The sequence below is a fragment of the Hyalella azteca genome, unplaced genomic scaffold (assembly GCF_000764305.2).
Source record: "Hyalella azteca isolate HAZT.00-mixed unplaced genomic scaffold, Hazt_2.0.2 contig3653, whole genome shotgun sequence".
NCBI classification, from domain to species: domain Eukaryota; kingdom Metazoa; phylum Arthropoda; class Malacostraca; order Amphipoda; family Hyalellidae; genus Hyalella; species Hyalella azteca.
The window spans coordinates 21,449-39,282 of record NW_025933895.1 but is presented as its reverse complement, the minus strand read 5'-3'; the positions used below and the strand labels follow the sequence as shown (position 1 = coordinate 39,282).

The 17,834-nt window shown below is 41.2% G+C and overlaps 1 protein-coding gene and 1 long non-coding RNA gene across 2 annotated transcripts; one reads left to right on the top strand and one right to left on the bottom strand.

The window, feature by feature from the left end:
* The first annotated feature begins 1,502 nt into the window (after positions 1-1,502).
* LOC125177623 lies at positions 1,503-1,978 on the top strand. Its single transcript, XR_007156600.1, has 2 exons — positions 1,503-1,550; positions 1,843-1,978. It is a non-coding gene; the product is annotated as an uncharacterized LOC125177623 (long non-coding RNA).
* A 7,345-nt stretch (positions 1,979-9,323) lies between these two features.
* Positions 9,324-15,742, bottom strand: LOC108681866 (NLR family CARD domain-containing protein 4-like). Its single transcript, XM_018170940.2, has 2 exons — positions 15,470-15,742; positions 9,324-11,160 (listed from the first exon to the last, which is right to left on the bottom strand). Exon 2 carries the CDS (start codon positions 11,145-11,147, stop codon positions 9,324-9,326), a length of 1,824 nt encoding a protein of 607 aa, XP_018026429.1. The 5' UTR covers positions 11,148-11,160; positions 15,470-15,742.
* Between the last annotated feature and the right edge of the window lie 2,092 nt (positions 15,743-17,834).

Sequence of the window (17,834 nt, the reverse complement as noted above, 5' to 3'; positions counted from 1 at the left end):
TAACGATCATCGACCTCTAAGCCGTTAAGGCTTGTCCAACGGATTCGTGGGAGATTGAAGTCCCCCCCAATTATCAGGCTGGGGGCTGGGTCACTCAGTTCAGCCACCTTGGTCTCTATTTCCTTAAGGGTTTTGTTGAAGTTTTCCGACGGAGAAGCAGGCGGTCTATAGACTATGGCTACGCACAGGTCCAATTTTTTTAAGTGGAGTAGCACGTGTTCAACAAAGCCGTCAGTTCTCAGATTTCGATCTCAATTCTACAGTGCTTCATGCGATGAAGTTCCTAAGGTGGACAATTACTCCACCCTTCCTTCCGGTCCGCGCGGTAGTGTTGGAATCCTTCCATTGTAATTTCTGCATCGAGGATATCTTTTCTTTGGTGCGACTCCGTTAGTGCAATCATAAAGATCCTACCGTCGTCGGCCATCTCATGCAGCACGCCAATCTTGTGACGTGCTCTTAGTGGAAAGAACCTTCGATGTTAGCTAGCAAAATGTAAGACTCTTATCTTATTGGTGCGCTTACCTGCGTCTCCACCGCTCTGCCAGACGCCCCTGGCCCAGCAGCTCCTGCATCTGGAGTTGAATTATTTCCAGCTGCTGCCTCATTTCTAAAAGAGCGCCGTAGGTAAACTCTGCCCCCCCGCGTGCGTCTCTGTCCCATACGTTTGGACCACTCCCTGTGGAGTAGCTAGGTCATCTCTCCTTCTCTAAGAACTACCATCCTCACCACTCCTCCAACCTGTGAGGGCGAGGGTCACCACTCCTTCCACTCCTTCTATGATGGGGGCTGTGACGGTGAGGGAGCCCAGCAGACATCTAACGTTGAAACAACGTCGATTATTGGTTGATTTCGGATTGAAATGTTGAACAACCAAAATTAAACGACCAACACTAGATGGGACGTATATACGCAAACGTATATACTATAAACGTAAAACAACAATATTTTGTAGAAAACTGAAGGTATCTGCCTACCTTCACTTAGTTCTGGTAGCTCGGCGATGTATAAAATTAACACCCCAAACCATTTCTGACCGGACTTCCAATTTAATAATTCCGTTGAATGTCTTTATTAAATAAAGTTTTAAATTTCATTATATAATTTCGAGCATATGCAGCAGTTTAGCAGCTAAGCCATCCTTATTTCTATTAAAACGACTCTAAAGACAAAACTTCTCTGCCCCGGTTCCTCGTCCCAGCAAGCAGTTCCACTCTAACGTTCATACAGTCAGCACACAGGATTAATCATCTCGTCATCTCCCGCCTTAGTCGACGTCAAGATGTCGGACACGAACTTCTTGTGTTTTTCCCCGTCTCTATGAAGCAGTAGAGACCTGTGGAGCGATCGGGGTTCGGCGGTGGCTACCTTTCGGGCGGTGATGAGGTCACGGCGGACCACATTGGTACAATCTCTGATGCATCCAGGACTTGGGCCCTACCAGGAGCGACTTCACGTCCGCACGGCATGAAGTACTGGCGCCACGGCTCCCACGGACCGGTGGACCATCTGGCAACGACACCGAACTTACTGGTTCTGCATTCACGGAGGTGAGCTGCGAAAACTAACGCGTAGGGCTCGCTTGAAGCTCTTCATGGTGCCTTGTCCCTCCAATATGGAGGGTAGAACCTCCACTTGTGCCTTTATTAACTACATATGTGTAAGTTGGAAGTCCTGTGTCTCTTGTGTACCTCTAAATGCTATAATACTCTAGTCGTCTTAGCCCTTATCGATTCGTCTCTCTTATCCTGTGAGCTATATATGCGAATAATCAAGACTTTCTGTTAATTTATAATTTTCACGTTCCAAATTAAAACGAATATATCCATTTCCTTTGCGCAGTGCAAACACATATATCTAGTTGAAAGCGGGCGAGTGTGCTGAAGCTCGGGAGGCGCGTCCGATGGTGGCCACTGCCATCCTCGGCTCTCGACGCGTTACTTCTTGTGGCGGTCAATTAATAAACAATTATTTAGTTGACATTGTCTTATTTAACCCCCACTCGGCCGTGTTTTCAATATATTTCAACATTTATATAACGTCGATATTATTACTTTGAATTTCTACTAATTTTTTAACGTTGAATCAATGTTGATTTCAGGTTGAAATGCTGAACAATCCAAATTAAACGTCCAATCAACGCCGAAGTCTAACCAAAACTACAACGGATGTAAAACAACCTTGTTTCACGTTGAAACAACGTCGATATTGGTACGTTGAATTTTTACTAATTTTTAAACGTGGAATCACTGTTGATTTCAGGTTGAAATGCTGAACAACCAAAATTAAACGCCCGATCAACGTCGAAATCTGATCAAAACAAGAACGGACGTAAAACAATCTTATTCCAACGTTGAAGTAACGTCAATATTGATACGTTGAATGTACACTAATTTTTAAACGTTGGATCAATGTTGATTTCAGGATGAAATACTGAACAACCAAAAATAAACGTCCGATCAACGTCGAAATCTGACCAAAACTAGAAACGATGTAAAACAACTTTATTTCAACTTTGAAAAATGGTCGATATCGGTACGTTGAATGTTTAGCTATTTACCAGCATGGAACTAATGTAATCACTCTAACATTGAATGAAATGCATATATATAAGTGTACGATTGATGACCAGAGAATGCAGTTCAATTTTAAAAGAAGTCGAATAATTCTTCAGCTTCTTTCTTCTGCTCTTGCACGCGAGCTACAGTGGTCAAGGTTGCTAAGGCGTTGCGCGGTCTCCAGCGATCCCGGGTTCGAATCCGGCTAAGGACGAAAAAAAAGGTTGGTTCTTCAACGTTGATTCAACCAGAGAATTTGACGTTGCAGCAATGTCGTTGTAGCAACATTGATTCAACGTTGCATTGTAACGTCAATACGACGTTTCATGAGAGACATTGCTTCACTTTTCATTCTAAACCTCTTCTCACCGCGATCTCAACGTCGTAATAGGTAGTTGTTTCAACGTCGATTCAACCAGAGTATTCAACGTTGCAGCAACGTCGCAGTAGCAACATTGATTCAACGTTGCATTGTAACGTCAGTACGACGTTTCATGAAAGATGTTGCTTCAATTTTAATTTTAAACCTCCTTTTACCCCGATCTCAATGTCATAATGCGCAGTTGATTTAACCACCGAATGCCTGCTGGCAGGAGGCTGGCGTCCAGCAGGAGCCCTTCGCTGTGGGGGCGAATCATTGCTGCCTCCTCTTCTGTCGGCTTCCTCCATTTGCTTCCGCGATTTTCTGTGAAGAAACCTGCAGTTTCCATTCGTGCAATCTTCTTTCTGCACAATACTCCAGCACAACTTAGGGTGATGGAACGCGCAGTCCCTACCTTTTTTGCACCCTCGTGGATGCCCTTTTCCGTAGGTACAGAATTTATGGCACAGTCTAGGATGTGAAAATCTGCAGCCATCGCCCTTTTTCCCGTGTTCACATTTCTTTTGCAAGTACTTCCAGCAAACACCTTTCTTTGCTGGTGGTCTACTTGAGGGTGCATCTGCAACTTGGGTGAATGGTGAGGGTGGTAGTGTTGAAAGGGTTGGAAAAGCTGGAAGGGATGATGGCAAGCCGTCTTCTAAGTTGCCATTCTCCTGGGTTAGTGCTGTAGCCTGGGTGTATGTATTCCTAGTGTTTGGGCCTAATTCAGAGGAAGAATGTCGGCAAGATCAGTTGTTGGGGCACTGGAAGGGCTGAGGGCAAGGATAAAGCTGGGGTTAGGTGCAGCGTTAGGAGTGAGGAAGTATGTGGGGAAGGGGTTAGGGGAAGAGGCAAGGGTACAGTTAGCTGCAAGGGAGGAGGAGGTGGCACAGGGGGAGGTGTGGCCAGCAACACCGAGCATGTGACCCACCAGTTCAAGTTTTTCTTTCATGGCTTTATAAGTTTTTTTCGCTTTCTTTGAAATTTTTGTAAAAATTCATTACGCAGTTCTTACATTCATAAGAAGCTCTGGATCGAGCCTAACAAGACAATATTTCGGCAAATCAGTACATTTTACATGTATGAATGACTGGCATTTGCTGAATAGCAGTACCAGAGACGCATCGCAAAGCTCTTTGCAAATTATGCAGGAACTATCCAGAGGGGGTTGCATAACAATACATTTACCCATCTTACCTTGTATTTCTTATTATTCCATTACACTCAATATTTTACAATATTACACTGGATATCCTTCCTTACACTGAGCTCAGATTCTGACCGCAAGGACCGTATAGGCTTGGAACGCTCGGCTGCCGGACCGCGCTGTAGGCTCGGCAGAAAGTAAGTTATAAATACCTTCGCTTCAAGCACACTTGCTTCTTCCCTCCCTTACTACAGTTCAACACTCATATTTGTTTTAGTGATTTAAACACTTGACACTTGATGTAAACACTTCACTGCTTCACGTATTGAATGCTATAATTTTATTCTAAGTATCTGTTATTTTTTCGGGTCTTTCTCAAATATAAAAAAGTGGTTTTCTAAACGCTTTCACACTGAACAAATTATAATCTTTTTTTACTGACTTCCCTTATTTTCCGCCGAAACAATGAATTACATCTCTTAGGCCCAGTCTGTACAATTAATTAACAACTGGTCATCAAAGAAAAACACGTACGACACGTACGTCTTGTCCGCGACACGTACGTCCTATCCCGTCGACGTCTAGTAAGGAAGTCCTGTACCTGTACCTGTACTGGACCTGTACTGTACCTGTACTGTACCTGTACTGTACCTGTACTGTACCTGTATAGCTCATGCCATCAGGGCGGCATGCAGCTCATGCCATCTGAGCGCCATGCAGCTCATGCCATCAGAGCGGCATGAAGCTCATGCCATCAGATCGGCTTACAGCTAAGTAGGATGGTAAATACAACAGTAAGTTGGAGGGTAAACACGTACAGTTGTAGGTAGAAGGGTAAATTGCAATAGTAAGTTAGAAGGTAAATGCAATGGTAAGTATTAGGGTAAATACAATAGTAAGTACGAGGGTAATTACAATGGTGAGCTGAAGGGTAAATACAATAGTAAGCAGGAGGACAAATAAAATAGTAAGTAAGAGGGTAAATACAATAGTAAGTATAGGATGGTAAGAACAATAGTAAGCAGTAGGGCGAATGCAACAGTAATTAGAAACAAGCCATTATACACGTATTTATACACGTATATATTACGTATGCACATAGTTTTCCAGCAGTTTAAAGGAAACGCTTAATTCATCATTTCGATGGACATATTTATACCAACTCAGTGAATATTTTTAGATTTTGCAAAGACTAGCCATGTCCACCAACAGGACCAATGATGAAGATTGTTCACAGGAATTACGCAATAATGCCATCAATCAAGCAATTCACATGATAATGCGAGCTACAGGTTTACCAATTATTGTAGAGCTATTGAAATAGTTGCCCGATATAAAATTAAATGAAAGTATGCCAGAGAGCACAACCATGGAGAGTATAGTTCCCATCTTATTGCACGGGCAGCTGCTGTCTCAAAACCAGGGCAGCTACTTTCAAACATTGCTAAGTGGACGTCTAGTGACTAGATAATATTCTAGTGTATAATCTCCAAGCTGAGAGATATTATAATTCCTTTGAGATTATTAGGTGTAAAGCTGTACTTTGTCGCATAGTTAATACCGTAAATATGACGATACTCGTGAACCTTCTTGGCCGATAGCTACCACAAATAAACTAAAATAAGATAATCGTAATCGTAAGCCAGTAAATCACGGCCGGTCCATACCTATAAAATGTTCCGATTTTAAAATAGTTTTAAGCCCGATAATAATAAATAATATTCCTCGGTAAATCATACAATATGAGTAAGCTAAAAACCTTCCCCACGCGACTCTGGCAACCTCATCGATCGAGCTCGGGAGCTGTTAGAGGTTCTATTCAAAATTGAGGCGTGTGCTGTTCGGTTGTTGGTGCTCTAGATGAATTTCAAATAGCCACTGGGTGAGTATATTAATATTGTATTTTACTATTGAAGTTAATCATTTCGATGGTGATATAATTGATTGATCTCTGAATTGTCCTGAAATTATTGACAAAAGAAGAAGGTTTTTCCACAACGCTAACCCCAAGAGGCTAGTCTGAAAACCACCGGTCTTGCCTAGCCTCATAGAAGGAAGGAAGGAAGTTGAAGTCTAAAGTCACATGATTCAAATGCTTGGTGGTTGTAATTATTATGACGAGCTGATTCTTTTAGGTACTCGAGATTGATCCGGTAGTTAATTCTTTTCAAATTGATTTTTATAAGTGATTATTGTTGTTAACTTCAAATTGAGTATTAATTTCCAAATTGATTAATTTTAGTTAATTAAATTCCAAATTGATTACTTGTTGTTGATTCTTTTCAAAATGATTCTCATAAGTGATTATTGTTGTTAGCTATCAATTGGAATATTAATTTCCAAATTGAATAATTGTAGTTAATTCTTAAACCCTATAAGCCATCTGATGTCGACATAAATATTTAGGTCGAACTGTAATTTAGACCATGAATTGGGAACTGACATAACGAGGAATAAAACTTTTAAATTATATTTTAAATTGATAATGATTAATGAATTATATTTTGTCTATTAAATCAAATTGTATTTTGAATTGTTATGGAATTGTGATATTTTGCATATTTAATTAATAATATGTATATTGAGCGTAAATAACCGTTGAATACCTTTTAATTGGATTTAGGCGCTGGAATGCGAACAGCGTAGACATTTCTATTTTGAAGATATTGATAAAATAACTCCATGTCATGTTCTAATGTCTAACATTTGTTCACAGGCCTTTACTTCGTACGTTATCTTACATCAATATCACCCTATAAACTGCCTGAACCCTTCCACTGCCAATTACCCTTCAAGTAGAAAAGCGTTACCAAGTCCTTTGATTGCGCGCATAACTCTAGACCAGTGGTTACCAAACTTTTTCAGGCTGGCGCCCCCTTTGGCTCCCTAGTGAATTTCTAGCGCCCCCACAGACATACACCTCTTTCTTGAAATTTAGTACGCTGCAATTTTAAAGAGAAAGGTTAAACACAAATGTAACACAAATGTTTAGTAAACAAATAAGTTTTTTAGCTGTTTTAACTGTTTCAGCACTAGAAACCTAGGACTTTTCGAGCGAATTTACGGCCGGACTCGTGACCGGTCTCACGACCAATCGCCAAATTAAATTATCAAGTAATATCTCCCAAACTAATGAACGCAGCTCAATGCGACTTGAAACATGTATTCATCAGAACCTAACGGTGATGTTTAGCTCGTAATTTTTTTATTTCACCTTCATTCGTGCGTTACGCGTATATTACGAAACAGGCCGAAATTCGCAGTGATCAAAGAATTTCTTCCTAACTATTGAACAGATTTGAACGAAATTTTGATTATACATTCCTAACTACCAAACGGTGATTTTTTATTTTATAAATTTTTTGTCGATTTTACCTTCGTTTGCGAGTTTTTTTTCATTTCACCATCATTCTTGATTTCACACTTCCTTATATTCGGCCCATTTCACCGGGTAATTTGTCACTTAAATTCGCGGCGATCAAGAAATTTCTTCTAAACTGCAGAACATATTTCAACGAAACTTTGTATATAATTACCTAGCCTCCCAACTGTGATGTTTAGCTCATGACAATTTTTCTATTTTGCTTTCGTTCGCGAGTTATACAGATATAAGAGGAACGACCGTCTTTTCTATAACGGCCGGTTTAACCAAGAGCTGTATACGTACAGCCGTATGACTTACAAACGAAGGCAAAACGAAAAAATTGTAACGAGCTGAACATCACCGTTGCTGATATTAGGTATTTAAATACTAAGTTTCGTTAAAATCTGTTCAGCAGTTTGGAAAAAATTTCTTGCCTACCGCGAATTTAAACACGTATTGCTGTTTAAATCATGAATGAAGGTGAAATGAAAAAAAAACTCGCAAACGAAGGCGAATTTTTTTCTGTAGTAATCAGTAACTGATCAAGTAATCAGTTTCGCGAACTCGAAACTGATTACTTGATCCCTGTGAATTTCGGCCCGTATTCCCATATAACTATGGCAAAAACAAACGATGGAAAAATTCAAACAATTTTCACGAGCTGAACATTATCGTTAGGTCCTAATGAATTCGTGTACTAAGTTGAATCGAGTTAAGTTCATTAGTTTGAGAGAAATTCCTTGATCATTGAATTTGGAAATTGGCCGTGAGACCGGCCGCGAGTCCGGCCGTTAATTTGTCCGAGACGTACACCCAGGATCGAGAGGTTAAAAAACAGATCTAGGTGACAAAACCATCGCTGGGAGGCATGTGTTGCACGTGTTGTGTACAAATCGTCAAACAAACGTTCGAACTTCTGACATCGACTTCGGGCTGCCGCCCCCCTATCGCCCCCCTACTGCCCTCATCTTCCTTACCGCCCCCTAAAATCTTTCTACCGCCCCTAGGGGGCGATATCGCCCACTTTGGGAACCACTGCTCTAGACTCAAAGCATCGATACCTATAACTCTGGTACCTACCGCATTACCATCAACTAGTAACCTTCGGTAACTTACCACCTCCAGTAACCTGCCGCAGACGTAACTTCTTGAACTTAAGCTCAAGAAGATACGTCTAGCGTACGATCAGCGACTTTTCGCACCTTCATAACTTTCGTACGACCGATTTAGCTAAAGGCGTACTTTCAAAACACTCCGGCTCTCAGCCAATCACAAGCTGGCTTACATGCTTTGTTTACGTTATGAGTCACATGACGCCATGATTCTATGTTCAATTATTTAAACATTTGCGCTCTTCTTAAAGAATTCTCGACGCTTTTAATCTAAAATTTTAATGACAAATGCCGTTTCAAGATAGCAAAAGTTGTATTTAATGATTAATACGACATAACGAAAAGCGAGAATAGAATTTTGTGAATTCGTTTTTAGCTTCACCCGTCAGATTCGTTTTCTGTTGACATGTACTAAAAAAAATTTTCTGCATGCATGACTAATAAAATTTCCTAAATATCGAAATAAGGATATTTTTCTGAATAAAAATTAGAGGATTTACCTTAATATGATACTAGAGTCTGGACACTAGTATGATCCACTAGTCCAGACTCTATTACAGACTAGACACTAGTAACTAAACGATTACAAATCGCTTCACTCACTCAAAAGTTGATCGTAACTCCACTTACGCGACCTTTGAATCGGCGCAAAGTTACGTTCATCTTATTGCACTTAACGTACCCCAAAATGTTTTGAAGGTACCATCATTTGGAGTGACGCGCACCTATCGGACTTACGCTGCACTTAAGCCGCTATGAGCACTTAGCAATGCTTTTTGGCCTACCTTGCGTTCTTTGTCGGCTCAACTCCCAGGATCTCTTGAAGAGTATCTTCAGTGAGCATCATCTTCCTAACAACATAGTTTGCTGCCACTGTCTCTTGGACGGACTTGTGCGGGAAAGAATAAGTCGTGTCCCTGGTCCCTGACGGCGATTTCTCCACTACAAGCATTATATTGAGGAACACTTCAGTGCCTACTTCGACGACGGAGGTGTGAGCTTTTATCTTGTCGCTACACGGTTCTTTCAAGATCAAGATATCGGCACAGGTGAAGGTAACATGATTGCAGGCAAGGAACTCCAACGCCCACTTGCCAATGACTCTCAAAATTTTGTCAATGAGAAGGTCTGGGTCATTCACTCCCTTATCGCTCAGCTTTCTTTTCATGACAATCTTTTGAAGCTCAAATCTGTCCATTGATAAGTCGTTTAAGCTTCTCCAATGGTCAATTTTTTCTGGAGTCTCTTTATAAATAGAGCAGAAGTACAGCAAAAGAATTGGCTGTGTGAATAATGATTGCAATTTCGGATTTAGACTGGAAAATCGTTCGCGCATCGCTAGTGCGGCATCACTGCTCTTGGTCAGATATAATCCATATTTTTCGATAAAATCCAGTTGTTTTCGAAGCTCTGAGATTTGTAAAATCTTATACTCCTCTGAAACCTTGCATTTATTTCTCAACAAGTTCTTGAGGTCCTCGACAGCCTGAGGACAAGTCGTAATGAGGATGCGGGAGCCCTGGTGCCATGTTTTATCCAACAGCTCGTGCAACACAGCCGACGATACTTCGTTGAGTTCATCGAATCCATCGATCAGGAACAGCACGCGGAGCTGCTGTAGAGTTAGCAGAATATCTTCTGCTGTCATGTCCGCACACAAAGCTCCAAAATGCTCCTCGACAACTTCCTTTAAATTTTTATTATATCTGTCCCTGCACTGAATGAACACGACGATTTCAAAGCATTGGAGATGATTTGGGATGGCAGACTGAGGACCAGAAAACTGTAGCATTAGGTACATGAGTAGGGTGGTCTTTCCAGCACCAACAACGCCAGAAACAATTGCGATTCTTTCTTTCAGTGAAACAAATAACTGCTCAAGCGTAAGTTCGTTTTTTTCCTCTTCCTCTGACGTCACTTCGAGTTGATGAAACACAGCCAGCCTTTCAACGCAGCCAGCGTCGAAAAGCAGATCTTCTTTTGCGTACTCCTGGAAACGTTGATTGACAATTTGCCTACCCTTTGTGGCGACCCAGTAGCAGTTATAAGCCAGATCTCTCCCACCAGGTGAAAACCCGCATTTTATGTCATGTTGTATCTCTTTCCCTATGGAGATTATCTCAGTGATGGAAGAGGGGTAAAGCTTCTTAGCTTCATCCAACAGCTCTGCCATTTTTGGGGCGACTTCATCATATAATTTTAGATCTTTCATTGATATTTTTAAATGCAAAAGATCGTTTCCAACTTTTCTGACTGCTGTCAATTTTTTCATAAATTTTGTGGTTTTTCTAAAATCATTTTTAACTTCGACGAGAATTTTAAAGAGTGCATATAGTAGCGTAATGTCCATGTTTTCGGGAGTTTTGCTGTCTAAATCTTCGTGTGGGAGCCTCCACTTTTTCTTCAGCACAAGTTCAAGGGTACTGCCGTGATGCCTCTCCAAGTAGGCTCTGTATGTGTCTTCAGGGCCCTTATCGCTGCATACTACGTTCAGAAGTTTCCTAAGGCATTGGACTATTTTTCCATGGCCATGGTCGTTCCTTAGATACGTTTCCAATTCCTGGAAGTTGGAAGCAGACTTGGGGGCAGCTACCGGGGCTGTCATCTTGCCGTTAACCCTGCGCACGAAATACGAGTTTGGTAACACGGATGAATTATTATGTATCACAGCCCACATTCTAAGCAAACATCTCTCACCTACGGTTCAGTTCATTTGATTGGCGTGTCAACCATTCACTGAAATGTTTATTGGTGCTGGACACTAACATCGCTCATAGTATTAAAGTGACTGACACCAGGTCGTAACAGACTATACCAGTTGGGTGAGGTCATAAAGACTACCAGCAGTCCAGGGGGAGAAGTGCTGCAATGAAGCAGGCATTAAAGAAGGCTACTAGCAGTCCAGGAGAGAAGTGCTGCAATAAAGCAGGCATAAAAGAAGGCTACCAGCAGTCCAGGAGGAGAAGTGCTGTAATAAAGCAGGCATTAAAGAAGGCTACCAGCAGTCCAGGGGGAGAAGTGCTGCAATAAAGCAGGCATAAAAGGCTACCAGCAGTCCAGGGGGAGAAGCGCTGTAATAAAGCAGGCATTAAAGAAGGCTACCAGCAGTCCAGGGGAGAAGTGTTGCAATAAAGCAGGCATTAAAGAAGGCTACCAGCATTCAAGGGTTAGAAGTGCTGTAATTTAACCATGTGAGCGGTATTTTATTCAATAAATTAAGGCGGTGAACAATCAGAAACAGTCAAACGCCTCAATAAAACTATTGGGGAAAATTGAACTTGTTCCTAAAATAGTGCTGAGTAGTTAAAATAACGCATTGAATGCAGCAGATAACGGCTATGAGAGCAGCAGATAACGACTATATGAGGGCAGCAGATAATGAGACTCTGTCTCTCGCACCCAGCTCCCGAGTTCGAGTCCCACTGAGGACAAGTTCAGCAGGGAAGCTCAGCTCATGGTCAACTCAGCCATTCATCCAACTCTGGTTGATAAATGAGTACCTGGCTTGTCCAGGGTGTTGTGTAATGCAATCAAATGGCTATGAGTGCAGCAGATAACGGCTATGAGGGCAGCAGATAACGACTATGAGGGCAACAGATAACGGCTATGAGGGCAGCAGATAACGGCCATGAGGGCAGCAGATAACAGCTATAAGGGCTGCAGATAACGGCTATAAGGGCAACAGATAACGCCGGATGCCTACGCAACAGCCCTCTGAAACATCTCACAACTAAATATTTATCTTACAACGATTCACACTTTTCACAATGATTCAAACATCTCAGAGTGAATCAAGCTTCTCGGAATGATTCAAACATCTCACAATGATTCAAATATCTCAAAATGATTAAAAATCTTACAATGATTACAATCATCTTACAATGACAATGGTTAAAACATCTCACAATGATTATAATAATAATATAATAATAATAGCGGTTTCAGCGTTTATTAGGCCGTAGGCCTGTCGCCGATTCTTAACATCGCAGAACATACACAGCATTTTGCGGTCTCGAACGCGCAACTCACTTCTACAATTCTGCTGTGCTTAACCGCCCGGCCTCCTTGCCGATTCTGACCAGAAACTGGCGCACAGAGCTGGGATCGAACCTGTGACTCTCTGCTCCAATGCTGGTACTCTGAACTTTAACCACTGGGCCACCCTGCCCAGACCCTATGAGACGTATGAATCATTGTGATATGTTAGAATAATTATGAGATGTTTCAATCATTGTGAGATGTTTGAATCTCACAATGATTCAAACATCTCAACCATAATTCAAACATCTCACAGTGATTCAAATATCCCACAATGATTCAAACGTCCAACAATGATTCAAACATCTCACAAAGATTCAAGCATCTCATAGTTATTCAAACATCTCACAATTATTCAAATATCTTACAGGATTCAAACATCTCACAATGATTGAAACATTTCATAAATGATTCTAACATATCACAATGATTCATACGTTTCACAATGATTCAAACATCTCACAATGATTCAAACGTCCAACAATGTTTCAAGCATATCACAATGATTCAAACATCTCACAGTGATTCAAACATCTCACAGTGATTCAAATAGGCGTTAGAATGAATCATTGTGAGATACCTGAGTTTTTTCTCTTCACTTTAGCTTTGATTACGTCGAAAATAAAGTATTGTGCAAAAATTAGTTTTGCATGCTTTTTCGTTCATATCAGTTACCCTTTCTTCTTATCACCTTCGAACAATTTATGACCTTGTACGATACAAAATATGAGTAATCGCATAAACCCTTCAACTCTGTAGCATATTGAGCTCAGTACGCAAGTGCACACAACACACAATTTTGACATTTTCGTTGTACCTCGCAGGTCGGTCTGGTCGAAGTTGTCCAAAGTTGTCCAAGCAGCTGCAGCGCAGTGTCAGCGGCAACAGCACTGCAAACCTCAATACATGACCCAAACATCTCACAATGATTAAAACATCTTACAATGATTCAAACATTGAAATATATCTTTTAAGTTATATTCCAAAAAACCTGATGTTAACAGTAAGTGTTATTTAGGCCTCCTCTGAAGACGGGACCTACATCACTTCTTCGAACGCGTCCTAGCTGCATGGGAGCGTGTGTGTGGTTAGCTGGTATCTAGCTGCGTCCTCACGTTGATCAGGCATGAGCACTTGCACCCCCTATAGCTTTCACTACTGCTGCTGCGGCTTCAGCACGTGGACATGCTTGCATCTTTCAAAGAGTGGGAGTTATAGTTATCTTGTTGCTACCGGCACTCTCCGATGACGATTCCCCGTGATCATTATTGTTCGCCAAAGTTTGGTGTTCGCTCATACTTGAACTTGCAGCCTCCTACCCATTTGGATTAGCTGCATTCTAACCGTGTGAGCGTGTCACGAGGAACTAAGGCGACCCTACTATTTGGCCTGTATATTCTTCCTAATATTTTGTACACATGACTGCACCCACATCAAATACCTGCGTTTTCGCTCCCCTCCCTCCATTTCTATGCCCACTCGCCCCTTCCCAACGACCTGAACCCGATGGACGTGTCCAAGAGAGCTAAGGGCACCAACCTCTCTTAACGACCATATTTGCCGTCATCAGCGCATCGCCCACCTTCACCATAATCTGCAAAAATTTATCAATCATCACCAATTGACCGCTCGAGATCCCAAACTTACCGGATCTAAGAGGAAAAATGGACCCCAGAATACCAACAAACGAAAGAAAAATATCCCAAATTACCTTTAAAACAGTCCCCTTCTCAAGCGCTCCACTTCGCAGTGACGCCAAGTCCGTGCAAGAAAGAAGACACAAAACAACAAGACGCAATTACATGAACAAAACAAGACGTAACTGAAACGACATCGCTGAAAAACTTAACCTGAACGCTCTTCTCAGCGCGCATTTTCTGATTGAATCAACGTTAAAGCAACGCCCATTCACGAAGTTGTATTCATGTTGAATTCTAGTCATATATGAAAATTTAATCAATGTCATTATTGCAACGTCGTCTTGACGTTACATTTCAGCGTTGATAAGAGGTTGATTTGGAATTGAATCAACGTTGACATCACTTTGATGTACGAATGGATTACATTGTACCTGTTTTATCGTGAAAATTACATTATATGAGCACCTTATTGAAATTAGCTGTATTAATTAGATATAGATATTTTGCTACCTAGTCTATTCACTTATTGAGAAGAACGACGATATATCCAATTATATATGCCTGTATTTCTCAAACTTTCATTTTTATTTCTCACTTGAAGACTATTGAATTCGCATAGATTAATATTAAGGGCCTTGCATATGCATATATTCATGTATGAATATATGCCATCTAAAAACTGAAGGATCTAAGAACCATAAGCGGGAGGCCCACAGCGAAACCATCACCCGCGCATCGTTGGACGCCTGCACCAGCATCATCATGCGGTGCCCCAAGCCTGCACCAGCATCGTCATGCGGTGCTCAGACGCTACGAGACTGTCGATAGCGGAGGCTCTCATCATCAAGGACGAGTCTCCTGCTATCAATTTGCAAGCCAGCGGATTCTTCAGGTCGTTGAAATTATTCTCGGATTAATTTTAAGTTTTAATTTCAAACCGTATCTACGATACATTTTGTACGTATTTATGTCATTTCCAAATTATTTCAAATTTCAAGTGTTGGAAAACTCTTAATAATATCGAAAGAATATTAAATGTTCGAAATGCAGTATTCCAGTAAAATGTCATTTGGTAACCTGCTTTTTGGTCTCCCAGCACAAGCGAAAAATTTTGTTCGGCTTATTGAATAAAATAAGAAAATTTTTAATAGAAAACATTCCTTGGTCTTCGATCAAACCTGTATAAATGCAGAACTTCTGCCAAACTACAAAAATATAAATACACACAAAAGAAATAGACACTAAGTACCTGAGACTGATGTCAAAAGATACCCGAGTCTCGGCGAGCGTATCTATCGTAAAGAACAGCAGGCTGAGCAGAACAACACTTCCCAATTGCGTAGCAGAACAACACTCCCCAATTGCGTAGCAGAAAAACACTCCCCACTTGCGTAGCAGAACAACACTCCCCAATTGCGTAGCAGAAAAACACTCCCCACTTGCGTAGCAGAACAACACTCCCCAATTGCGTAGCAGAACAACACTCCCCACTTGTGTAGCAGAACAACATTCCCCACTTGCGTAGCTGAAATACACTCCCCACTTGCGTAGCTGAACAACACTCTCCACTTGCGCTCCACACGACTCGTACGACCGTTCACCACGAGCGAGCTGAGCGCAGTGGACAGAGTCTTTGTTAAAAGTGCTACGTATTGACGCACAAATTGCACTTGTCGTTCGGTTGCCAGTCAACCGAACGCAAACAACTTCTTGACGGCGGCGCTATTGATCGTTTGACCGACCTTGAATGAACACATCTGCTTCGGCGGAACGCCTGATACATGTCAGAGTCTAATCAATGCATAATTTAAATTGAATGCAATTGAACTTCGGCCAAGAATTTTGACAACAAATCTAACAAAACAAATCGCAATGATATTGGTTTCTTACGATTAAAATATTGATAATGATGGATTAAACTTTGGATGGATCGTCTGGATTCCTCATATTAATAATACATATTTGTTGTCTTCATATCATTCCGATTCAATACATCCAGTTTCGCCATCCGAATAACTTGACTATGGTTAAGAGAATAATTACTATTTAACTTTCACTTTTTTGAAGACCGTATAATCATGAGAAAAATCTCTAACAAACTGTCGTTGTATTGGAAATCACACATGAGATGAAAATTTCAACCGAAGTTTGACCTTAGCGCCAGAACCTCAAACAGCTTTCACGCTATCCTTCCAATCCGTCCCCTATAGTGCAATAAACTTTCTCATTGATTATATGAATTAACCTCAAAACTTAGAATTTTAGTGTACATCAGTTGAATGACTGCGTCCTTGCTAGATAACCATTTAAAACTATTGAGGTATAAAAACAATGGGAAGGGAAGTAACTCGGTCATCGTTGATCTCCTTTCCCTTCTTGTAAAACTGCGGGAAATTTTTTCCACACATCCGAAAAATATAAATACCAATTTGGTGATATGACTGACTGTAAATCTTCAGGGCTATTCAACAAACAAATATCGAAGTATTAAATACTTTTTGCTCAAACAAATGTGATGATGACAACAAAATGTAAATCCATAGGATTTTTTGTAAATGGTGTATGCTAGACTTGAATTTCGAAAGTTATCAGGCGAGAAGTGGCCGGGCTGAAGTCGCTGAAGTCAAGACGTCGCTGAAGTCAATATGAGTGTCAAGACTGAAGTCGTCGAGTTAAATATTCTAGTAATAAGTTTAACTTCCTTCAATTCTCTAGAGGAAAACCTTGTGTTGATTTTCAATTAATGGAACGTGTCACTAATGTGCCATATGGGCCGGCAAACGCAGCTACTTCAGGGTAACTCTTTTATTCACTTATGTCCGAATTAATGTTGTTAATACTTTTCCGTTGTAGAGAATTTTAAGATAATTTACGCCCAGGAGCTCCACGGAGCTGCACCAACCCCACGGAGCTGCACCAACCCCGCGGAGCTGCACCAACCCCACGGAGCTGCACTCGTGCACCTGACGTCAGCTGGCAGAGAAGGTCTACAAGTGTGACCCTCATCGGCTTGTCGGCCGCCAGCATCACTCAATGGCTGTAAAATGTTGCGAGTAAGATGGATATTCCTACTAACTCGTTGATGTGAAATTTGCCTATAAATTTCAGAGTTTAGTGTTAGGAACATGCTGGTATTAATGTTTGCATGTCTTCTCTTTACAGGTGATAATTTAGTTGAATAAAGCTACATTCTAGCCAACCTTTGTTTGAGACTTACAAGACTTTTAGGTTCATTTTATTCGTGGTAGGCGGCATTATTTCAATTCCGGTGATAGATTATAGGTGATGGAGGTGAAGCAGCTGATAAAATTTTCAAAGGATAATTTCAAGGCGATAACGTTACCACTCCAGTTCTGGCAACTCAAAGGCGAAACCCTATCGAAATTCGAAGACCTGTCAGCCGCTGGCACACGGACGCCCCAAGTTCTTATGGCCGGGTAAATTAGAAGCTCTATGTCCGCATTAGGTTCCGGTTGCCGTAGAGATGTGTATAAGAGACAGGCTTATAACAAACTAACCCACTTGTGTGCCTCACAGTGAAAGGTGCTTATAACAAACTAACCCACTTGTGTGCCTCACAGTGAAAGGTGCTTATAACAAACTAACCCACTTGT